The sequence below is a fragment of the Myotis nattereri genome (assembly GCF_964212035.1).
Source record: "Myotis nattereri genome assembly, chromosome: 11".
Lineage (NCBI taxonomy): Eukaryota > Metazoa > Chordata > Mammalia > Chiroptera > Vespertilionidae > Myotis > Myotis nattereri.
Window position 1 is genome coordinate 16,083,342 of NC_138086.1, and position 26,297 is coordinate 16,109,638.

The 26,297-nt window shown below is 39.5% G+C and overlaps 1 protein-coding gene across 3 annotated transcripts in view; it reads right to left on the bottom strand.

The window, feature by feature from the left end:
• CADPS2 (calcium dependent secretion activator 2) overlaps positions 1-26,297 on the bottom strand; it is a 480,839-nt gene that overhangs the window by 111,101 nt on the left and 343,441 nt on the right. For all 3 annotated transcript variants that reach the window (XM_081101756.1, XM_081101755.1, XM_081101754.1), the window contains exon 14: positions 6,041-6,142. In XM_081101756.1, the coding sequence (XP_080957882.1) occupies positions 6,041-6,142 (102 nt within the window). The remainder of the gene's footprint in view (positions 1-6,040; positions 6,143-26,297) is intronic.

Below are 26,297 nucleotides of genomic sequence, written 5' to 3' on the forward strand. Positions count from 1 at the left end.
CCTGCCTCAAGTCAGGATGTCCCCTGGGATCCACCCAGGTTCCTCCACTCTGGGCCATGGCCTGTAAACACTCTCTCTGCAGTAAGCAGGGCCTTACTTCGTTTATTTCCCAGCTCTCAGGGATCAATGCTGTTAATTGCTTATGTTTAGTGTCTTAAAAAGCATTTTCCCCACATATTTTTTTTAAATTGTTTCAGTTAGGAGGGTAAATATCATCCCCTGTTACTTCATTTGGGACATAGCTCTTCCCCCCCCCCCCCCTTAAGACCACTTTCTCCCACTCTAAACATAATTCCTGTCCTTTCTATCCTACTAGAAAGGACATCATTTTGGGGGATTTACTAGTAGATCTAAATTCAGTAACTTTATATTATTTATGTAAATGTCCTAGGTAATGGAGACAACATTTTAACTATGATTACTATTTTGTTTATAATACTTGTCTTTTTTTTAATATCCTGTTTGTATATACTTAATCTATATAATAAAAGCCTAAGCAACCAGAACAACCGGTCGCTATGATGCGCACTGACCACCAGGGGCAGACACTCAACACAGGAGCTGCCCCTGGTGGTCAGTACACTCCCATAGTGGGGGTGCTGCCCAGCCAGAAGCTGAGTTTATGGCTGGAGAGCGCAGTGGCGATGGTGGGAGTCTTTCCTGTCTCCACAGCAGCACTAAAGAGCAGTGAGCCGAGCAGTAAGGAGCAGCGAGCAGGCAGGCGGTAAGTAGCAAGGGCTCCTGGATGGCAAGAGGGATATCTGCCTGCTGACTTAGGCCTGCTTCCCAGGGTGATTGGGCCTAAGCCGGCAGGTGGACATCCTCTGAGGGGTCCCGGACTGTGAGAGGGTGCAAGCCAGGCTCGGGGGAACCCCCCACTCCAGTGCACGAATTTCATGCCCAGGCCTCTAGTCTAATATAACTCCAAAATCTAATAGAATCTAATTAATACAATTCCACACTCTACTCCAGACATGTTAAAATAATGAAGAATTTTCTGACTCATTCCAGTGAGAACTGGTTGCTCGCTAAGCTCAGGTGTCACTTGGGAGCCTTTTTAAAAAATTTATTTTTATTGATTTCAGAGAGGAAGGGATAATGATAGAGATAAAAACATCAATGATGAGAAAGAATCATTGATCCACTACCTCCTGCATGCCCCACTCTTGGGATCAAGCCTGCAATCTGGGATGTGCCCTGACTGGGAATCGAATCATGACCTCCTGGCTCATAGGTCGACGCTCAACCACTGAGCCATGCTGGCTGGGCAACACCATTTTGGAGTCTATTAACCGTAACCTTCCCTTCCTGTCTCAGGTTGATTTCCTATTACAAGAATCTTAACTCTTCTTTTTTCTTTGTTTCTTCCTTTGTCTTGGTAAGTTGCATTATCTTTTGAGGTTCTTCATATCTGAAAATATCACTCTACCAATTACCCTTAATCAAGACTTTTGCTGGTACAGAATTCTGGGTTGAAAGTAATCTTTCCTCAGAACTATAAAATCACTGATGCACTGTTTTCTGGATACATCAGTATCACCCCTCAGGTCAAAATGAAAGCTGCAGAAGCAAAGGATCTTTTTAGTTGTTGTTGTTCACCACCTGACACATAGTACGTACTCAATAAACATTTCTAGAATAAACTAACATTGAAAAACATTCTGATTCGTTGTATTTTGGGATCTTCTCTTTTATCACCAAGAATCTGAAAATTCATGAATATGTACCCTGATGAGTAAATATTTTAATCCATTGTGCTGGGTACTAAATGTTTCAATCTGAGCACATGTCTTTTAATTTTGGAAATCTTTTTGAATGATTTTATTCAAAGTTTCCTACCTTCAGACTTAACTCTTTCTGGAATTCCTATTATTTATGATGATGATATTGTTAAGCACATATTTTTCTTATCTTTGCTGTATTTCTATTTTCCTCTCCCCAACCCTACTTTCCGCAAGGTTTCATTAACCAATTCTTTCAGTAGTGTATATATATTTGTGTGTCATTTGCATACAATTTGTAAGAGCTTCTATTTGTTCCACGGTTTTTTCCTTTCTTTTAACAACATCTTATTTTTGTTTTACAGATGCTCTATCTTTTCAAACCTCTCCAAGAATATCAGTAATTCATTCCAGCCCCCTCCCCCATTTTCTTCTTCCCATATAATCTTTGTGTTTTTTTTTTGTTGTTTTTTTTTTTTTTGTCCAAATTGCTTTTTTAGTATTTATCTGTTTGAGGCTCTATCTTCCAAAGTAAATACTTTCCTCAAATGTCTGACGACTTTGGCTCTCTGATCATTTTCAAAAGCATCGTATTAAAAATCTGAATGGCAGCAACATGCACCTAGCTGGGTACATGTAGATCATGGTCTTCACTGAAGGGGAATCTGACTGGGCTGTTTCCATGAGAAGTCTTTATTGTCCAGAGTTTTAGGTCTTTTCTCTTGGGCTAGACAGGCTCCAATGGGAAGACACTTGTAAACAGGCCAGGGAGGTATAAACCTGCCTACCTGCCTGTCTCCAGCATTTTGGGAGTCAAGGGGATGAGCTGGCAGGAGAAGGCTGTGGTTCTCAGATTTCAGAATAAACGTTTATTTAATCTCCATGTGTCTGCATATAATCCTAACTCCAACTGTGCCTGATGTTTCCTCCCCTCCTCCACCCCAGTCCAAGTGCCCTCTAACCTGACCCTCTTCAGAGACTGAATCTGCAGTGCTCTGCCCAGGGGTGGGGTGGGGAGGGGAAGCACAGAGCAGTCTGAGGTGGAAAAGAGATGTGGGGATCTAAGTTGAGTTTTAAGAACATTTATGACAAATTGTCCTTCACTCTCATTTTCTAGAAGGGCAAAGGGCTTGATCTGGGCAATTCCAAAACACTTTGGTGATCGTATGACATAAATCAGATAGCTTCTCTGTTTTCCCCTCTGCCGGCTTATGATTCAGTTCTTCCTGGGTGGCTAAAGTAGATACCATTCATCCTTCTGGCTTCCAAAAACTCTTTTCCTCGTTTACTTTACTGTCCTTGTGGGGTTGTCTTCTGAAAAATAGTGTTCTGTTATTTTAGTTAGGTCCTGGGAGAAAGCTTTGCAAACATGCATCAATCTGCCATCTTTAACCAGAAGTTTCCCATTTGTTGTTTAATTTACTTTGCCTTATTATTTTATCTGTATCTTTGAAATGCATTTCTGGCATACAATTGGATCTAAATAAATAAATTTCTATATGAGTTATGAATAGTAGTACCGTGATTAATTCTTTAGCCTGAATTGATAAGTAATTTATGTTCCTTCTAACTGTTAACATAAGTGACTAAGAAAGATTATTTGGTAGAATCCTTATGAAAATCCTCATGGAATATATATATATATATATATATATATATATATATATATATATATATATATATTTTCCTATGTGGATGCCTAAAATTTCTCGTTTTATTTTAGTCCCAGTTCCTGTTATTCAATATTTTATGGACTAGGAAAAAAAACCCCCACAGAACTGGCAAAATTTATACAAACTCTACAAACATCAAGAGGGAATATAAAAATCAGCTCAAAATGTCTAGACTGATTCCTTTTAGTTCTTGCCCTCAGTGCTAAGGAAATAAAAGCTAAAAAGTGTATCTTTAGAGATATTATTAAAAGAAGATATAGATTTAAGAGAAACAGAGAACAAAACTGTGAGAGGGGAATAATTATGTGGACAGCCATGTACTTGCTGGGTAGTGGTGAGGGGGATTGAACTGCCCTGGTGGGGTGGCCCCAGTTGGGCTAATCAATCATGGCGACCCCATGCTCCTCAGCAACTGCTTGAGGCACTTAGGGCATGGGTTTGGTACAGGACTGTCTCATGACCTACGTAGGGCTAATGAGATATGAGGGGTAGGATTTGCTAGGATTGTCGAACATAATGTCATGGTCTTAAGAGAGCATCACAGAAGAAGATGGCCCCACTACTCCCTTTGAAAAATGGCATGTATGGAGGTGAGATGTGAGGCCTAGGAATGCTGTGGTCTTGCTACCAATCTGGGGATGAAACCACCCCACGATGGAGGACAGTTATGTGAGAATCACCAAGAAACAGAGCCATGGCTACTGAAGTCAGCCTGACTTGAAGTTCATCCTACCTGAGACCAAGTGATGATGTATACATTTATTTTTTTAAACCAGTTTGAGGTAGGATCTGTTACTTGTTGTTGTTGTTTTTTTTTAATATATTTTATTGATTTTTTACAGAGAGGAAGAGAGAGGGATAGAGAGTGAGAAACATTGATGAGAGAGAAACATCGATCAGTTGCTTCCTGCACACCTCCTACTGGGGATGTGGCCGCAACCAAGGTACATGCCCTTGATCGGAATTGAACCTGGGACCCTTCAGTCCGCAGGCCGACACTACCCACTGAGCAAAACCGGTCAGGGCAGGATCTGTTACTTGTAAAGGGAAGCATTAATACAAAACACATAGATATTGAACTGAATGACAGACAATCTCTGCCTCAGTGTCAAAAAATGGAAAAGTATGTGTGACTGAGAGACACATACAACAAAGTTAAGGGTCCCTACACAACCTAAAAGACAACACTCTTAACAAATGCAGAAACATTCTCTGCAAATGCAAAAGCCTTCCTCATATCTCATTTATTTTAAAAAATCAGCAGAGAATTCAGTCTTAACCCTGTAAGTTGAATTGCACTGTGCTCTCAAGAATAGTGTTCCCTAATGTGAATCTATTGGTCTTTTAGGCAAAACAATTCTCCAGCGTGAGACGGTCCCATGCCCTGTATTCCTAAACCCAGAACCAATGACTGTCCCAGTGCCTGGCTACTGTGACAATGAAAATCCTCCCTCATTCACTTGCCTTAAGGTGATAGTACCAGCCCCAGTTGAAATCACTAATGTAGGGGAACAGATGTACAGTGTATTCTTTGAGAATTTCTTCCTTCAAGATCATTTAAAAAAAACAACACCACAGTCTAAAGCAGTGGTTCTCAACCTGCTGGCCCTTTAAATACAGTTCCTCATGTTGTGACCCAACCATAAAATTATTTTCGTTGCTACTTCATAACTGTAATGTTGCTACTGTTATGAATCGTAATGTAAATATCTGATATGCAGGATGGTCTTAGGCGGCCCCTGTGAAAGAGTCATTCGACCGCCAAAGGGGTTGCGACCCACAGGTTGAGAACTGCTGGTAAAGCTTTTCATATTACAAATACGAAAATTGAGGTCCAGAGCAGCTAGGCATACACTATTCAAATGGTTAAATAACAGTATTTTCAAATGGTTAAAGGGGAATATGAACTGAGCTCATTTTTTCAGTAAGTTCACATGGAATGATTCCAAATGACAGGCATGCTATAAGACACAATATGTAGACATGGCAACATTTTATAGGATCTAATGATAAGAGTGATAGAAAAGGAAATATATTGGCATATTTCTGTTTTTAACCCGCTAAGTTCTATTGAGCTAACTATAACAAAGGGAAAAGTAATATTATCAAGATATTTATCTTTCACTCTGCAAATGTTTTGTAGTATCAATACTTAATTTTCTGAGCAAGGAACTGTGCTAGGCACTGTGGTCCTTGTTCTCACAGAACGTAAATTTAAAAGAAAAAAGCGACCCAAGAGATGTGTATCAGAACCATGTGATCAGTGCAGAGTACAGATAGGACTTCAGTTTTTCCAAATAACTGAGCAAGGTTCTGCTGTGAAGGTGGAACTTGAGAGTCTCCACGCTGGTGACACAGAGAGAGGGAGGAACAGTCACCAGAGTTACTGTGAAGGGGCCATGCGGGAAGGAGAAATGCACAAGGCAAGTGAGAGGGGCTCTGGGACAGACATTGCAGGGGAGGGGCCTGCTTAAATGAGCAGTGGAAACTGAAAGGCAGGCTGAGGAGCAGACCACAGACCGATGCATGTGAAGAAGCTGCTACTAATTGTTGCGTAGTTGCAAAAAGTCATAAATGTTTGTAGGCGATTGGATGGTTGAGTGAAGTAATAAAGCAAATACTTGTATGAATGAAGAGAGTACATACCTGAAATGGCTTATCTGATTTTCTAAAAGGAAAGACAGTCTCTCTTTTATCTCCTCAAATCTCTCTTTTTCTTCCATTGAAACTGTTCCGATTCCATCAGGCCTGGAAAACAATCAGAATCAGTCATTTATACTGATAGAACATCTACTTTTATATATTTTATATCTATATCTACATCAGCACACACATATATATTTCCTTAAAAATCAAATAATTAAAAAAAATGCATAGCACTCTATAGTATACATATTACTTGTGTCTATAGTGAAAATTTATTGCAGATATGTGTAGCCATTTGCTTCATATTTTGACCTGGAATTAATGGAATGGAATTATTCTCTTTTAGACAGCCTTCAAGGTAAAGGATCACAATACATATTTTCCATATCTACAGAAAACAATGACTAGTCCTTGAGAATGGCAGTGAAAAGTGTTTTGTAGCGGTATCAAACATTTGACCAATTAAATGAATATCCCCTGAATGGAAATATTATTAAAAAATACTGAATGCAAGCTAACGTGTCTTAACGGCTTCTTTTCTTAATTAAGCTAATGTGGAGTAAGGGATTTAATTTTAATTGTTGAAAGAAATGTAGACATCTTGTTTGGATACAAGTAGTGGTTTACTGTTCCACTCTTTTTGTTTAAATTTATGTGCTTATAAATAAAAATAAATCCTATCTAATAAAAGACAAAAAGGGTAATTAATCGTACCTTCGCTAAGCTTCCCATTGGCTAATCAGCGAGATATGCAAATTAACTGCCAACAAAGATGGCGGCCGGCAGCCAAGCAGCTGAAGTGAGCAGGAGGTTTGCTTGCTCCAGTGATGAAGGAAGCCAGGGCTCCCCGCCTGCAGTGGCCCGGCTCTGAGCTCCGAAAGCAACAGCTCCAAAAAGCAACAAAGTTTCAATTATAGAAGCTAAACAAACCCCAGATACCTGCTTTCAGCCAGCCGCGGCCTCAGAGCTGGGAGCGCCAGTGAAGGCAACAGAGTTTCAATTATAGAAGGTAAATAAATCCCAGAATAAAAAAAAGAAAAGAAAAAAAGGCGAAGCTGGGAGCTTCAGTCACAGGCTAGCCTGAAAACGGCCCTCAGCCCCTCACCCAGACTGGCCAGGCACCCCAGTGGGGACCCCCACCCTGAAGGGGGTGTGACCAGCTGCAAACAGCCATCAGCCCCTCATCCAGGCTGGCCAGGCACCCCAGTGGGGACCCCCACCCTGAAGGGGGTGTGACCAGCTGCAAACAGCCATCAGCCCCTACCCAGGCTGGCCAGGCACCCCAGTGGGACCCCCACCCTGATCCAGGACACCCTTCAGGGCAAGCCAGCTGGCCCCCACCCGTGCACCAGGCCTCTATCCTATATAGTAAAAGGGTAATATGCAAACTGACCCTAACAGCAGAACAACTGGGAATGACTGGTCACTATGACACACGCTGACCACCAGGGGGCAGATGCTCAATGCAGGAGCTGCCCTCTGGTGGTCAGTGCGCTCCCACATGGGGAGCTCTGCTCAGCCACAAGCCAGGCTGATGGCTGCCAGTACAGTGGTGGTGGTGGGAGCCTCTCTTGCCTCCTCAGCAGTGCTAAGGATGTCCGACTGCAGCTTAGGTCTGCTCCCCGCTGGCAAGTGGACATCCCCCGAGGGCTGCCGGGCTGCCAGAGGGATGTCTGATTGCCAGCTTAGGCCCAATCCCCCAGGGAGCAGGCCTATGCCAGCAGGTGGTCATCCCCCGAGGGGTCCCAGACTGCGAGAGGGCACAGGCTGGGCTGAGGGACCCTCCACCAAGTGCACAAATATTTGTGCACCGGACCTCTAGTATTTTAATAATAACATACAAAGAGAAAAGACCATCAATGTTGCAAGATTTTTGTGTTTAACCAATATCCCTATGGAATCAATGTGAATTTTCATTAGGACTTTTAAAAGTAGCTATGAGGATGAAACAGAAATCTTCTTTTACTAAGATTAGCATATAAAATATAATATATATCTAATGGCATGGATTTAGAATTTATTCTGTATCAATTTAAGTATCTGGTATATTGCAAAAATATGAAAATATAAATTTTAATTGTCTTTGTTAATACAGAGAAAAGGTATAGTAATCTCATATACATTACAGCATCTATATATTTCAACAAAATAAATCTTTTTGCATTTAATAACACCAATAATTTCTTCCCCATTAGTTCATTTTTCTAAAAATTTTATTTTAATTTCCAAAAGATTTATGCATTTCATTCCAATTTACTAATTTTAATGTTTTTGTGAAAATAGGTAGAGACAAGAACTATGAAAAACAAATGCTTAAAATAACTTCCCAATGAGATTTTTATTTGATATTCCATTGTGTATATATATATATATATATATATATATATATGTGTGTGTGTGTGTGTGTGTGTGTGTGTGTGTGTGTGTGTGATGCTTGTAAACTAGTCAATTAGGATAAAAAGCAATTAAATTTTAAAGCTATGCCTGTATCTCACTGACATAAAGACCTTTTATTTATATCAAAGCATCATTTAAGTTTCAAATTTTTTTCCAATGTAGTGTAAATAATTTATTTCAGAAACTCATGTGCTGCTAGGATTTATGCTTTGAAAATATTTCTTACAATTATGGATTTAGAATTTATTCTGTAGGGAAAGATCAGTTATTTCACTACATAATCAGAGTAATACATCACATTTTCCCCATCAGAATGCATTTGAATGTTCACTAAAGAAAAACTAATGGTAAAATACTGGTCTTTCAAATATTTTTAGGAAGAAGAAAAGAAAGTCTGGTCTATAAATTATAAAGGAATTAAGTATGAGCAAGCTCCAAGGTTTTATACTTTGATAATGGATTTTTTTTTCACATATTACTTCAGAGCCAGTTCTCATTGAGGAAACGATAACACAAGACCCAGACTGCAACCTATGAATGGATACATATTGACAATGATGCCAAAAGTTCAGCCGGAGAGCTCTATTTTACTCATCAATCTGGGAATTTTGACATTCCAACAAAAACCATAGCTCCATTATGCTATCTAATATATAGCAATAAAAACACATTCCACAAAGTTGCAGGTGGTTATTTCACTAAACATACTTATGCAAACTTGATAGAAAACAGCAAAGAACTCGTTCTGATCACTGACATGCCCCTTGGCTTTGCTCTCTGACAGTGCCACATGGTCCTGTCACTGAGAACTTCCCTGGGGCAACTGCCTACCTGGAGTGGAGTCAGGGCTTCGGGCAATGAAAAGCAAGGAAGGTAAATCAAGGGAGCGTCACTTATGTCGATCTTCACCAAGATACAGACCATTATACACAGGGAAGGGTCATCATTTTGCTGAGTTTATTACTAAATTAGGTACATATCTGACAGATTAAACACAACATTTAATGCTGTGGAATTGCTCTTATTTACATGTTTTTATTCTGAATATTAGGTATATGAAGTGGTGTTCTGTGTCTAAATTGTTGGGAATAAATGGCAACTTCGCTGCAGTCAAGCCTGAAGGTAACAGCTCCTTCTAAAATGATTCCTCCCAATAAATGAAAATACTTCCTGTGTCAATAATATTTTCCTGTCATCATCATCATCAAAACAAACGGAGTAATTATCCATTACAAACTTTTAAATATGAGGTTGGTACTGTGCTAGCTGTTTTATATGCAGAACAACAAAAAATGCTCACAGCAACCCTTTCTGTAGTTTCCAAGGAAGGAGGCTGCTAGGGTCCAGGGAGGTTAGGCTACTTCCCAAGATCACACAGCTGGGTGTCAAAGCATAGACTTTTGCATTTCAAAGCCAGTGCTCTTAATGTCCATGTCTTATTCCCCCCTCCTCCATTTGCACAGAAAAGAATAAAGAGCAATTTTTAAAGACCCATTAGGAAATGGAAGCTTTATTTGAGAAGTAATAATGGCGGCACTATTTTAAATACATGTACTTCAGACATTTTCTATGTTATGTGTATTAAAAGGCAAAGAATTTAAAAATTAACACAATTTTAAATACCTATCATTGAATCATTGAGTCAATTAAAAAAGACCTTAAAATGGAAGTCCTAGAATGTATTCTTTCAGACACTACAAAATATGTTATTGCAGAAGCCTTGAGGAAAACATGAACTAGTTATATTTTATGACTGTTTATCAAGTAGACTCAGGGTAATAAGAGACTTAAAATAACATGTTCATAAACTCAGTTATAAAGTAATGTCTATCAGCTGTACCTTCAAGTCACATCCAGAGCCTGACCAGCCCTCCCCACTTCCACGGCCTCCCCTCTGGTTCCAGCCATCCGCTCTCCCCCGAGTCCGATGCCAGCCTCTTTGGTCTCTCCTCTAGTCTCTTGTCCGAGCATTGGCAACACACTGTTGTGAACCCTTTTCAAGCATCAGTCATCTCTTTATAATGGCGGCAGTCATTTTAAAAGCTGAAGCCCTTAGAATGGTCTAGGAGACTGTATGATCCCCTACCCCACACTGACTCTCTGACCTCGTCCCCTTCCAGCAAGTCCTGTCACTCTAGGTACTCTGGCCTCCTTCCTGGTTGCAAACATATGAATTATGCGCTGCCTTGGGGCCTCTGCATGGCTGCCTCCACTGCCTGGGAGCTCTCTCCCTAGGCACACACACAGCTTGCTTGCTCCCTTCTCCTCTCTACCGATTTGACTCAGAATTAGCGAGGTTATCTCTAATCATCCCGATATAAAGGGATAGTCTCTCTCCTTCCCATAGGCCTCTTTTCCTTTACCAGGCTTTTTTGCTTGCCATTTTACATAAGGCTGTCATCCAACATGTGGCATATTTATTTGTTTATAGCCTGCCTCCTTCATGCTCTACCTCTAGTGCTTAGAACATCTTGTTGATGTTCAATAATACATAAATGCCAAAGAAATGAATGAGTGATATATAGACTATAAAAATATCAGTTATATAAGATTATGAGAATTCATGAATTAGTGCTATCATAAATATTGCTTATTAATGTTAATATGGCATAAATTATTTGGAACATTTGTTATGTAACAGTAGATAAAATAGGATTTTTTTTTTTTTTTTGGAAAAGCAAACAGAGGCAGGTATTAGAGTTAAGTATTCTGGGTAAAAAGATCTCTAACAAAAGTTAGCATGTATTTACTGGTACACAGCAGAAAATTTTCAGTGTTTACCTGCCGTTTTAATTATTAGTAAAATGATTTACTTTAAATCTCAAGGATAAATTTTTCCCTGCGATAATAAAAGTAAAAAGAACAATGCTTCTTCGACAATGATTAAAAGACTGTGAAAATGTGGATACTGAAAATTCTAATATAAAAGACCAATTTTCTTATTTGAATGTTAATTTGGGTTTAACTCTGTACTTATAATTAAATATTAAAGTGGTTCCGATGAGAAAGAAAAGTATTCTCATATATCAAGATTTAATTTTTTTTTTTTCCTGGGGCCTATAGTTATTGAAACTACATGATTTAATAAAAGCAGAGTGTTCTCTGAAAGAAGTTCAAGTTATGAACAAATTATAAAATGCATTGTAACAGTAGATACATATCTTTTAATTATAGATATTGTCAAATAAGTAATGACATGGAACTTCCTGCTGGCATTACACAAGCAGTTGAACACCAAATGCAGTTGTGTCTATGTTAATTATATTTCAAAGATTCTTAAAAAACAGAATTCATACAATAGCACCTTCTGCAAGTATCGCTTAATAGGTTTGATCTTACATCTGCCTAAGGGTCACATTCTGTTTTAAGATAAACTATCACACCTTTACTGTACACACACTCTCTTTTCTGAAAGCCAGATTCATCCAAAAAATAGTTCCCACTCAGTACTAAGGCCTATACAAATTAATTTCATTAAATTCCTCCCTGATCTAAAGGATTTTATCATTTGTGCTATTTGTCAAGCTGACAAATTAGGCATTTAAAAATAAACAGAATCCTTTATGTATACTGGACATCTTGGCATGGTTACCAATTTCTTCTGTAATGAGTACAACATAAGCTCTAAAGGGACACATTTTTTAAAAGACAACTATAAAAAACAAAACAAGAGGGATAAACAGTGTAAATGATCCATTTTCTATGAGCTTCATGGCTTTTGGGATAGTTCAGATGAGAAATGAGTTTCTATGAAGTTAAAGGATGATTAGACTATAGCTCAAGAAAGATCTAAGGCAAAAGGGTGTAATACTGGATAACAGAGTCAGGCACTTGAGCACAAGACAAAGGATCAATGAGGGACTCTTCCATATTCAGAAATGGACTAATCTGGTAGCTTCACTTTGCTTAGTTGAACTGTTTACAGTTCACACATTTTATAGTCCTTTTTTCCAATCTAACACCAAATTTCAGAGACTCCTAAGGCCAATAAAAATGAATTTTGGCATGTTTAATATCCATTTTATCTGCGTAAGTTGGAGTAAAGAGGTCTTACTGGCTGTCGACATGTTTTTATAAACAGTGGTCCTGTGATAAGCTGCAACTAAAAGGGTTAAATTGCCCAAGTATTTTCTGAACAATACAGATTATAAGATCTTCTTGGAGGATCATAGTGCAATCAAGGTGTATTGAAGAGTCTGAGAAGCCTGACAGTAAAGAAATCTGTTTAACTTTGTTTTTAAATATATATTTTTATTGACTTCAGAGAGAAAGGGAGAGGGAGAGAGTTAGAAACATCAATGAGAGAGAATCATTGATCGGTTGCCTCCTACATGCCCCCTACTGGGGATTGAGCTTGCAACCCGGGCATGTGCCCTTGACCGGAATCGAACCTAGAACCCGGACCCTTCAGTCCGCAGGCAGACGCTCTGAGCCAAACCGGCTAGGGCAGAAATTTGTTTAACTTTAAACAACATGTCCCAAAGTTACTTAGTCATGGGATCTCCTCAAAATTCCCACTTCAGAGCTGATGAGTGGTTTTTTGTTTTGTTTTTTGTGAAAACTGTAACATCTTCTATGGTTATTTTCTCAATCACTTTCCTCAGCTGAGTAGGTTCTAGATCAGCCGTGGGCAAACTATGGCCCGCGGGCCGGATCCGGCCCGTTTGAAATGAATAAAACTAAAAAAAAAAAGACCGTACCCTTTTATGTAATGATGTTTACTTTGAATTTATATTAGTTCACACAAACACTCCATCCATGCTTTTGTTCCGGCCCTCCGGTCCAGTTTAAGAACCCATTGTGGCCCTCGAGTCAAAAAGTTTGCCCACCCCTGTTAGATGCTAGGGAGTAAATGTGACCTTGTCTTTTATCATCTCTAGGAGTCTGCATATGGCCTGGGACAGAGTGCTCAGGAAGCCGGTGAGTTGAATAAATACACCGGAACTACCACTGTACAGAAAAGCCTGGGAAATTGATGAGAGGTTTTCTCCCCCCTCCCCCCCGCCTACCCCCTCCTTTCCCAAGCCATCAGGTAAGTTTGCATGTCCTGGCAGTTTGTGGTTTGTGGTTAAAGACATTTTGCAAGCAAGCGGACAAATGACTAAGTTTATGGTGCTTTGGGGTTCCTTATAGGGCTCTGTTCACCTGCCCTCTCCTATACATTCCATCGTAGCTTCCTCTAAGAGATGAGAAGGGGAGAGACACCTAGAGTGTGGTATTTCTGAATTGTCAATTCTGCCTGCAGCACAGCAGGTAAAAGTCACTTTGCACTTCGTGTATTTCCCACCAATATCCATTTGTGAACAGAATAAAAAAGAGAGGAAGGCACAGCATGAGAATAAGAAATGATGGAAGAGGAAGGAGAAAAATCTCTTATTTTTGCTTCCCAAACTTATCACACCTCCTATTGTTTCAAATATAATGACATATTATTTAGATGGTCACATAGTACATAATCAGATTCCTTTTATGTCCCTGAAATTTTACATATCCAGAGAAGACATTAATTTGACCCCTTCACATTCACTGAGATAGAAGAAATAGTTTTTCTATGAGAAAATATTTTTAAGACAATTTTAAAATCATTCTTCTCTTTTTCCAAACACGCCTCCCTCCTACTCCTTTCCTTATTTGAATTTCCTACCACATTCTATTTTCTTTGGAGGTTTTTAAAGAGCAGACATTTCCACAGAGAAAGCAATATCTGACACTGTGAAGGTATGTGATTTTGTCATGTAGTTTTTGTGTTAAGGTAACAAACGATATGCTAAGGACAGTTACAAAGATGTTTGATAGCTGACCTGACTTGCAACCAAACTCACAAACATTCTTGGACTAATCCAAATTAAATCACTGCCGCACATAGCTCTAAAATTCAGGGGAAACAAAACACCGAGAGATTTTATACTAAAAATAAAAAATATTAATGTTAGCGAGTGTGTTCTCTGATGCCAACATCACCCTCTGCCACACACCTAACATTAGTATTTTTCTTAAACATATCAATTGATATGTTTTTTTAATTAAAGGACTACATACAAACTATAATGTGGATGAAGGAATTCAGAAAAACACAGACACAAAAATTAAAATTTCCTATAAATGTCCCAACTATAAATAACTGGCAGTACCATTTTGTAAATATAATTCTAGTTCCTATTCTATAAATCTATGGATATTATTGTACATTCTGATTTATAAGGTGATTCTTTTAATCACCTTATAAATATTTTTAACATTATTTAAATATTCTAACATATACTTTTTAGTGGAAGGATATTATTTCATTATTGGAATGTACCACCCTTTATTAATAGAATACTTTATTAGTAAAAATCTAGACATTTTCTCCCTTTGTTTTTCCTACCATAAATTCTGCTGCAATAACAAATATTACACATAGATATAATTATCTTTATTGTTGAAAGTATTACAGATATCCCCTTTTTAAGAGATTAACCAAAGAACTTATATGCATATATGCATAACCTATGGACACAGACAATACTACATATATTTTAACCCACCTCTAATTGTTTCCTTGGGATATATTTCTGAAAAAAAAATTTAATATATTTTTATTGATTTTTAGAGAGAGAGAGAGATTGAAATATCAATCTGCTGCCTCCTGCATGCCCACTACTAAGGTTTGAGCCTGCAAGATGGGCATGTGCTCTGAATGGGAATCGAACCAGCGACCTCTTGGTGCATGGTTTCATGCTCAACCACTAAGCCACACTCTGAAAGTATATTGCTAGGTTGAATGGTGCTATCAATTGAATTGTGTCCCTCCTTCAAATTTATACCTTGAAGTCCTAACTGCCAATGTGACTGCATTTGGTGATAAGGTTATAAGGAGATAATTAAGGTTAAATGAGGTCATAAGGATGAAGCCCTAAGCTGATAGGATTGGTGGTGTTATAAAAGGTAGAAGAGTGGGATCTCTCTTCTATTATACAAGGACCCAGAGAGAAGGCAATCAACTGCAAGCCAGGAGGACAGTCTTCCCCAGAACCCGACCATTCTGACATCCTGATGTCAGAGTTCCAGTCTCCAGAACTGTGAGAAAATAAATTCCTGTTGTTTAATTTATGATGTTTTGGTATGGCCAAGATAACCAAGACAAATGGAATATTATTGGGCATTTGATACATATTGCAAAAGTGCTTTTTAAGAAAGCACTTATCAGCTTATACTCTGACCTATAGTCCATGAAATTATTAATTGCCCTGCAACTTCATCACCCAGGATCTTTTATCATTTGTTATGATAATTTTCAACTTTATACATAAAAGACTCTTTCATTGTTTTAATACATTAATTTCTATGGTATAAAATGACACAATCTTGCTGGTTATATAGGGTCTTTCTGTGGGCCATAAAACCATTGCATTTAATTAAGAACATTTAATTGCGAACTCTGCTTATGAAGTGTCCCGACATGTCACTTGCAAAATGTGTAAACAGATGACCAATGTCATTCTTTTACTTACTGGACAAATATGTATTGAGAACCTAGTTAGGTCCTGGGGATACAATATAAGCACAACAGAAGTGATCCCTACCCTAAGGGAGTTTATAGTAAGGAAAGGCATAAAAAAGAAAAATCAGACCAAAAGCGTACAACTACATTTAAGAAGGGCAAAAGTGCACAGACCTGATATGGTTTAGATTTTTAAGGGCTGATGCATTTTGGGAACGATAGTTAAGCTGAGAGAAGAGGGTGAGCAGCAGTTAACCGGGTGGAACCTGCAGCAGAGGGGTCCTAGGAGGTTCTCCACAGAGATGTCTCATTTTTTCAAAATGCAAATTTCACCATGTGACTTCTGCTCCTAATATAGTCAACTTACTTGTTACTCTCCAAATCCCTCTTCACTACAAAACACCTAGACACTGAATAAATTATAGCAGGCACACTGTTAAATGTTGTACTATACTTATAACAAGTAAAAAAGAAGTTATCCAAAAGGCAGGAAAACAAAAATTGAGTCAGGAGCTAAAACTGAAATAGGAATGAACGTCAACACCAGAGCTGCCTTGGAAGGAAATGCTCACACCAAGGGCTCTTTACAGCTATGCTCAAAGGACTCGGCCACCGGGTCAGAGACCTAATGTGCCGGGGCCACTAAACCTGAGATGCCTGTGAATAGGACCCTTGAATAGGCTGTGCTATCAGTGAAAGGATGGCTAGAAAGAATAAAAAATCTTGCAAAGGGAGGCAACAAGGAAGCCTGCCTGTATCCACCACAATTATAGACTGAGTGAAAAGGTCTTTTCTGAGAATATGCATCATAGGCCTGACCTCATTGTATTGAGTACTACTGTGCAGGCAAGGGGTCTCCAAAATGAGGGAATACTGTAGCTCCAGCAGCACCCCTATCACCAACTAAAGCAAGAGCAAATCCTCTTTGGAGGAAAGCATTTTCAAATAGGCCTTATAGAACTCCCACAGATTGATTTCAAAGATGTGTGTTTCGTACAAAAATGCTAGCTGAATAAAAAATGGTGACCAAAGCTTAAACATTGGCAGAAACAGTAGCTATATATAACTAAAATACCAGACAACATAAACATGTCAGCAAGGAGGAAGGTGATTGGAGTGAAATGTTCTAACTTCTACAGGAAGACAGGAGATTTTATGATTAGTATAAGACTTTAAAAATATACATATGGCCTGGCTGGAACCAAGAAGTCAGAGTATGATTCCTGGTCAGGGCACATGCTGGGGTTGCAGGCTTGAGGCACCTAATAGATGATGTTTCTCTCTCATCAATGTTCCTATCTCTCTATACCTTTCCCTTCCTTTCTCTCTAAAAATCAATAAACACATATATTTTAAAAAAGCCAAAAAACATACATATGACAAAATCTCAAATGCTGGACAATGTAAACTACTGAAGAAAAAAAAGAAAAAAAAAGCTTACAAATGTGAGCCAAAAAAGGAAAGCCAAAAATGGTAGAAATGAATTTACTTATATAAATACACATAACTGTAAATGGACTAAATTGATTTAAAAAAATGTCATGTTGGATAACTAAATCAGAATCTAGTTTGCTATTTATAAGATGCACTAAAATACAAGAATACAGAAAAGCTAAACGTATGAATAAACACATAGCAGACAAATACTCACCAAAAGGCTAACATGAATAACGATCTAAATAAACTTTAATGAGAAATACATTATTAGTTATAAAGAGGACCACTAAATAATAATTTCTGTTCACTAGGAAGATTAAATAATTTTAAACTTAAGTGCAGTGATTAAGCAGTTTCAAACTATAAAAAGTAAAATTTGGCAGAAGTAAAAGGAAGAAGCCAATGGCAGTGGCGGTTTCCACTCAACCTTGGTCACAATCCCACAGATCAAACAGGCAAATAAGAAGAGTTTAGAAGATCTGAACCACACAAATCCTGCTTGTCCTACTAAGCTACAGAGTAGACTTTTTTCAGACAACATGAAACATTTACAATATTTGGCCATAAAGAAAGTCTCTCAGCAAGTTATGAAGAATCAGTATCACACAGACTACATTCTATGAATAGAAATAAATTAGGTTAGATATCAGTTCTCAGGGAAAAAACAAAAAAGTTTCACTTTCTTAGAAGTTTAAAACTACAATTATAAATAGCCCTTTGTCAAATAGAAATTATAATGACAAGTTAGAATTACTTAAGAGTGAATTTTAATCAAATATTACACATAAAAATTTATATTTGTAGTAAAAGCAGTAATTGGTGGGCATCTTCAATGCTTATGTTATAAAAGAAGAAAAGCTAATTAGTAACATCAAATAGGAAGTTAGCAAAAAATAACACAAGAAAGGAGAAGAAATAATTAAATTAAAGACAATATTTAATAAAATGGTTGACTACAAAAAGGGGTACACAGAGAAACTTAAAGCGTGATGGAACTGTTCAGAATGACACTCGTGAGGTGAATATATGACTCTGTGTTTGCCAAAACCCACAGAACAATAATAACTGGCCAGCACAGAACGTGAGCTTCACTGAATACAAACTTAAAGAAAACAAACCACCAGATGTCGAAGGGTCTCAGGATGGAATGCATATTGTGACAAGTGACACTAACTGTATTGTATGACATAACCTCACTAAAGAGAAAGGGGGGGGTGGGGGGAGAACAAAAGCTGTCCTAGTGAACAATGTTTGGACTGGAAACTAAAAGGCCTGTACACAAACACTGAACTCTAAGTAAAGAGATGGTGGCTGGGGGAAGCCAGGTTTATCGCTGTTAAAGAGAGAAGCTACAGACAAGCAAGAAAGGAAGGATACCACAGCCTGGGCTGTGTGGTATTGGACTAGAGTTGGAGACATCAGGAAGGACTAACGGGTTAGTGCGCGAACATCTGTAGCCTGGCTCTGTCCAGTGAGAGGGCCTGGAAGCAATGACAACCTAGTAGCAGTGAGCATATCCATCATCCCGATCTTGTTTTCTAAATGCCATCGGTAATAATAAAAGTGTAATATGCTAATTAGACTGGAGTCCTTCCAGACAACCTTTCAGATGTCCTTCCAGACAACCTTCTGAATGAAGCCGGGGCTGAGAGGGAAGCCTGGGTCTTGGGTGCCAGAGGGAAGGTGGTGACGGCAGCTGGGGGAAGGAAGGCCTACTCTTGCATGATTTTCATGCATCAGGGCCTCTAGTTCTTTAATAAAAGGAATTAGGGCTCCTTGGAGAAACGGTTGATTCTAGGCGGAGGCAGGGAAAATATAAGATGAGCTTGGGGCATGTTTTAGTACAAGAAAGATAGAAAATGCTCAAAGTCACTAATCATTGGAGAGATGCAAATTAAAAGGACAATGAGATATCATCTCACACCTGTTAGAAATCATCAACAAATCAACAAACAATTAAGTTTTGGTGAAGATGTGGAGAAAAGGGAATGCAGACTGGGGTAGCCACTGTGGAAAACAGTATGGAGTTTCCTCAAGAAGTTAAGAATGGAATTTCCATTTGACTCAGTGGTCCCACTTCTAGGAAAATATCCTAAGATAAGCTGAAGCACCAATCAGAAAGAATATATGCACCCCTATGTTCATAGCAGTGCAATTTACAATAGCTAAGATCTGGAAACAGCCCAAGTGCCCATCTGCAGATGAGCGGATAAAAATGCCGTTGTACATTTACACAATGAAATGCAACACAGCTGTGAAAAAGAAAGAACTCTTACTACTTGCAGCAGCATGGGTGGACCTGAAGAGTATTATGCTAAGTGAAATAAGCCAGTCAGAGAAAGACAAGTATCACATGATCTCACTCATATGTAGAATCTAATGAACAAAATAAACTGATGAAAAAGAGACATAGAAGCATGGGACAGACTGATGATTTCAGAGGGGAGATGGGGAAGGGTGGGGTGAGGAGTGATTAACCAGGAAACTTATATGCACATATCCATAGCCCATGGACACAGACAATAGAGTGGTGAAGGCCTGGGAGCGGTGAGTGTAGGGAGGAGGGGGTCAATGGGAAAGAAAAAAACAAACAATGGAGACATCAATAATACTTTTCAACAAAAATGCTAAAAAACAAGCAAACACCACAAAACCCAACAAACTCCACAAGGATGGGGCACATCACAGGGAGTCAGTCTGAAAGACCTCTCACTGGCTCAAGCTAGAACAATTTGAACAACAGAGAAAATACACCAGTATTGGATTACAACCCAAAGTATAAAGGAATTATATATGAATCCATATTGATATAAATGGTGGACCAAATAATTAGAGAGGAGAGGACATAAATCTTCCTCACAGAAGATTACCTCATAATGTATGTAGCTAATCCTTCCTCCAAGGAAGTGGGAGTACTAGCTACATAGTTAGTTATATGTATACTGGAGGCCGGGTGCACGAAATTCATGCACTCGGGGGCGAGGGGGCCTCTCGCAGTCCAGGATCCCTCAGGGGATGTCTGTCCCTATGGGGAGCGGGCCTAAGCCATCAGTCGAACATCCTTAGCGCTGCCGCAGAGGCGGGAGAGGCTCCCACCACTGCTGCTGTGCTGGCCAGCCATGAGCCCAGCTTCTGGCTGAGTGGCGCTCTCCCTGTGGGAGCGCACTGACCACCAGGGGACAGCTCCTTCATTGAGCATCTGCCCCCTGGTGGTCAGTGCATGTCATAGTGACCGGACATTCTGCTGCTCGGTCGATTTGCATATTAGCCTTTTATTATATAGGATATTTAGTACATATTTAATTCCTCTCTCCCCTTGTGTGTGAACTGTGCTTAGTCACTTGCTTCCTAGTAGTATGAAGAAAGCAAAATACCTTCACAGTGGAGAAACCTGGCAAACACCACGTTAACCAAGTGACCAAGGTGAACATGGCTAGTGATGTCCTGTGGATATCATTACTCCTTGACAGAAACAGAAGAAAAGGTATTTCATCCCTTCACAATCCCATAACCCCAGTCTAGTCATGAAAATGTCAGAGGAATCAAATTGAGGAATGTTTGACAAAATACTTGACCAGTACTTTTCAAAACTGTCAACGCCATGAAAAACAAGGAAAGGCTGAGAAACTGCCACAGATCAGAGAAGACATGACAACAACATGCAATGTAGTATCCTGAGTTGAATCCTAGAACACAAAAAAGGACATTAATTTAAAAAATGGACTGATGATTAGCCAACAGTAATGTACCAGTGTTGGTCTCTTAGTATTGACAAATGTACCATGGTAATTATGATGACAACATTACAGAAAACTGAAATACAAAAGCTCTTTGTGCTATCTTTTCAGTTTTTCTGCAAATCTAAAATTACTCTAAAATAAAAACTTTACTTTAAAAAAATTCATGAAATGGAAAACAAAGAAACAAGAGAGTTCAACAAAGCCAAAGTTGCAATCTTTGAGAAGAGTTTATATAAGTTTACAAACTTCTGGTAAGATCGACTGAAGAGAAAGAGAGAAGGGGGGAAGAATAAAGAATGGGAAAGGGAAATGTTTGGAGATAGAGAAAAGCATCTGAAATGCACTATTTCCTAGAAAACTATAACCTGATAAACTTACTGAAGAAAAAATGGGAAGCCTGAATAGTTCTTTAACTACAAAAGAAATGATGCAATAGTTAAATATCTCTCCACAATAAGTCCCCACACCCAGATGGTTTTAAATAGTTTTTTTTTAAATGTAATTTTATTATTGACACTATTACAGATGTCCCCCATATTCCTCCTCTTTGTCAACCTCCTCCAAGCCCTCTCTCTCCCCTGCCCTTCAAAGATGAGTTCTTGATCAACTTAAAAACACACAAAACAAGTTATTTGCCCGGCTGGTATGGTTGAGCATCGTCCCATAAACTAAAGGATCATCGGTTCTATTCCTGGTCAGGGCACATGCCGGGCTTGTGGGCTTGATCCCCAGAAGGGGTTGTGCAGGAGGCAACAGATCAATGTTTTTCTCACCCTCTCTCTTAAATCAAAAACATATAAAAGAAGAAGGAAAAAAACCGAGTTCTTTGAATATCATCCAGAACAAGCAGGCAAACTACCCAACTCATTTTATATGGCTGCAATAACCTGTATACCAAACCCTGACACAAACAGCATGATAAACAAAAATCACAGGCCAATCTTGAGCATCAACATAGATCTGAAAATCCCAAACTGATGGGAAACAGTAATGGTAAGTGCTATACATGTATATACATACATAGCTTTTTGTTTTGCTTGATTGTTTCTAAGTAACAGAATTACATATGTACTATGTTCTTTTAAAAGTTTAGTATGTTAGCAAACTCCATGGAAGGCCAACTCAAGAACCCAAATTCTTTTTTTTTAAAATATATTTTTATTGATTTCAGAGAGAAAGGGAGAGGGAGATAGAAACATCAATGATGAGAGAGAGTCATCAATTGGCTGCCTCCTGCATGCCCCCTACTGGGAATCAAGCCCACAGCCTGGGCATGTGCCTTTGCCTGGAATCAAACCTGGGACCCTTCAGTCCGCAGGCCAACGCTCTATCCATTGAGCCAGACCAGCTAGGGCAAGAACCCAAATTCTTTACCACTCCTAATGATGCTAAGAAGGCTCTGAAGATCTCAAGTTCAAGACAAGCTAACCAGAGGAGTAGCTCTTGCTTCTACTCCTTGTTAACCTGGTCTATATTCTAACATAAACTGACTCTTTCCCTTTCCCTTGTCTCGTCCTCAGCGATTCACCTTCAGCAGGCTCTTTTACGCACTGTTTCAGAAAAACCCAGGCAGGAGCTGTTTGCTGTGAATGAATGGTGTGAAGAGGAGAGTGATTAAGTAACTTTAGTAACGATTCCCCAAGTCCTGGTCTGGCGACTGCTTACCTTGCACAATGGGGTTCTTTACTCCTGTTCAGGCTGAGTCTTGGCCACGCCCGTATTAGGCCCACAGTGTTTCCCAGCAGCATGGGAGTGGGGTGGGGGGTGGGGGTGGGGTGAAATAGCCTCACCATGGCTCCTCCTACTGATCACGGACAGCACATGAGGTGAGGCATCCTCCTACTTACCACTTGTTGAGAGTATGCTGCTGTAACAACGGCACCCTCAAAGCTCACCTCTGTGCTGCTGGTCTTCTACACAACAATTCCCCAAAGCTTACTTAACTACTGTACTGGACATGAAATATCACCAACTTGATATTTAAAAGCTGTTTCATCATTTACAAAGTGTTTACATGATTTACGTGACCTACTTAGGAGCCATGTAAAGGTAGACAGCATTAACATTATTAATCACAATGAAGTGATGAGAAACTGAGGCTCAGACCATTTGAGTAAAATGAAATAGCTCTTAAGTAGAACCACCGGGAGAGGAAGACTCCTCGCTCATTGGTATTTCCAAGGTACCAAGTTTCTCCCCATACCATTCACTGTGCTGTTTTTGTCTGTCTTGTTTTGAAAGGCATAATTGTCTTGCTTGAGTACTGAACTTGAGGTTGGGTGGAAGAGATATTGCTGCTGGGAAAGTCTGAGGCAGATATGGGATTGTTCTATGTTTCTGATAGTCAAAAAAGAACCCTCTGTGCAGACTGTCAAGGCACTCAGTGATAACTGCCCTTCAACCTTTGCACACACAGCATGTAGAAGGGAATCTGTCAGATTGGCTACATTGATAAGGATAACCTTGCTTTGATAGTTGATCTGATTGTTCACTTGTCCCAGAAGTAAATCTCCAGATTTAGGATTTGTATAGCATTTATGCTTAAGTTCTCTATGCCATATATCCAAGACTAGAATTAAGAAGTGATAATGACTCGCCCTGGCCCAGTAGCTCAGTTGGTTAGAGCAGTGGTCGCCAACCTTTCTGACCTCACAGACCACCAGTTGGGCAACCGCTGGGTTAGAGAGTCATTCCGAAATGCCAAGGTTATAGGTTTGATCCCCAGTCAGGGCACATACAAGAATCAACCAATGAATGCATAAATAAGAGGAACAACAAATTCTCTCTCTCTCTCTCTCTCTCTCTCTCATCAATAAAATCAATAAATAAAAAATGAAAAAAGTAGTAATGTAGTAATGAGGGGGCTGAGGGCTGGTTGAGGTGGGCAAAGGCGGGGGGTGGGTAAAAATGGAGATATCTGTAATAGAGTCAACGATAAATATAAAGTAAAAACATGTGGTGATGAAAATTCTTAATGATCCTACTTGATGTGGTTATCTATGATTTTGCTAAAAATGCACCACTGTCTCTAAAATTAGAAGCAGGAAGATGACCATAATTTCTGAGGCGATAGGTAAGAAGATGGAGGTTTCGTGATATGATGTGACTGATGCCCATAAAGACTGCCCACCACTCTGTGCTGTGACCTGGAACCCACAGAAACAGGGATTCCTGTCTGCTGCAGCCTGTACTGGAAGCTGGCACATCTGAGCAGCCCCTTCCCTGTGCACCGAAGAGTCAGTGAACGCACCGCGGATCTTACATTACACAGAAGCACAAAAGCCATTTTGTGTCGCTGCTGTTGTTTCTCCACCCTCAGCCTGACTTACAAAACCGAGATGTATAACCACACAGATCAACCTAGAACTTTGCCCCCCGACGCATTGTCTCTGCAAGTCTTTTTCTCCCTCCTGTCGGTCCTCGGGGGCACCGTGGCTGAGCGAGTGGCTGTGTTATTCACGATGTGTGTGGCTCTCATCCCAAGGAGTGTGTCTGTTTCTGTCCTTGACTCACTTTTTCTCTCTCCCTTTCTTTTTCCCCCCTCTCTTTCTCAGTCCCAGCACCAGCCAGGCCTTTTCTGTTGAGCTCTATTCTTTTATTCCCGAGACACTCTGAGTGCTATTCAGAGATGTGTCTGCACAGAACGCACACACCCAGAGCGCTCGACGCCGGGGAAGAGGACGTGCTTCCGAGAAACTTCCCCGCCAGACAGCTCTGCTGTCCTTCACATCAGCCACGAACAAAAGGCAATCTTTTTTCCTGCCCATTGTTTGCGAGAGGTAGTTCAGGCAATGAATGAAATGACTCTCTCCGTGTGTCTTGACAGATGAAAAAATGATCATAAAAGGAGACGATGGCAAACTCTGACTGGAAAGCCAGACTTGACATTGACAGTGTTTTTAATGAAAATCTGCATAGATATCAGATGCTGCAGACGTGGCTCAGAGACGCTAGTTTTCTCAAGGACAGGTTGCTCAAACCTGAATATTCTATCAGCGGAGGAATTAAGAGTATCATTACATACACACTGAAATATTTCCATTTAGCATGAGGTATAACCACCGATTTTTCATGTTTTTCCTCCTCTCACAATGTACATTCTTGTCTCTGGGTGAGAAGCATATTTGAATAATAACTAATCAATACGGACATAGCGTTTTATGATTATCCAGTACCTGCACATTAGTATTTCCCCTTTTACATATGAACTCTGAGTTTCAGAAAGGTTAAATGATTTGCCCGACAGGGATCCGTCTGCAAATTTCAGAGCCGAGATTCAAGTAGAGATCTGCCTCTTTTTATTCTTTCATTGCGACAGCCTGACATTTCTGAATGACATCCGCTTAACTCTAAAAATTACAGGAAGCATTATACCTTTTAGCTTACCTTGTATAATTTCTGGCCTACACTGAGGTTCAAATTTCTCTAAAACCTGCACTTCTTGTTTTCTTTCTTTTTTAAAAAAACCTTTTTAAAAAATTGATTTCAGAGAGAAGGGACAGGGAGAGAGAGACAGAAACATCAATGATGAGAGAGAATCACTGCTCGACTGCCTCCTGCACAACCTCAGTGGGGATCAAGCCCACAACCCAGGCATGTGACCTCCAGGTTCATAGGTGGACTCTCAACCACTGAGCCATGCCAGCCGGGCTTTGCTTTCTTTTTACTTAAACTACATGTGACCTAAATGTTGGGTCAGAGACTGACTCAAATTTCAATTCTAAAACATACCCAGAGATACCTGCATATGTACATATTTTAACCTGGAAAATGGATTTAATATGTACTATTAACATATGCATGAACATAAAAACAGACCTTAGATTTCACTTTACAGTGTACCACGACAAAGAAAACAATACTTTTACAGAATACAAGTAACTATGGCAACCTATAGATTCCAATCAGGCTGCCTCCCAGGCAGTGGCAGCAGCTCCCGGCTACCTAAATAACTTTCCATTAAAATGTGTCTCAAATGCATACAGTTTGGGGGCGCATTAGCTTAATTTCCTACTTAATGTTTTCAATTTAACGTTACCTTTCTGTGTTAAGGACAAAAATAATCCTATCATACGACATTTGCTGGGTATGTCTGTTTCATTGCATCCATGTTATCTTCTTGCTTCTGGGAGTGCTGCCTAACACTGGAGGCCTGCCCTCTGACAGCCGCTGGTTCGGAGGAATTAGGATGGAGCCAGGA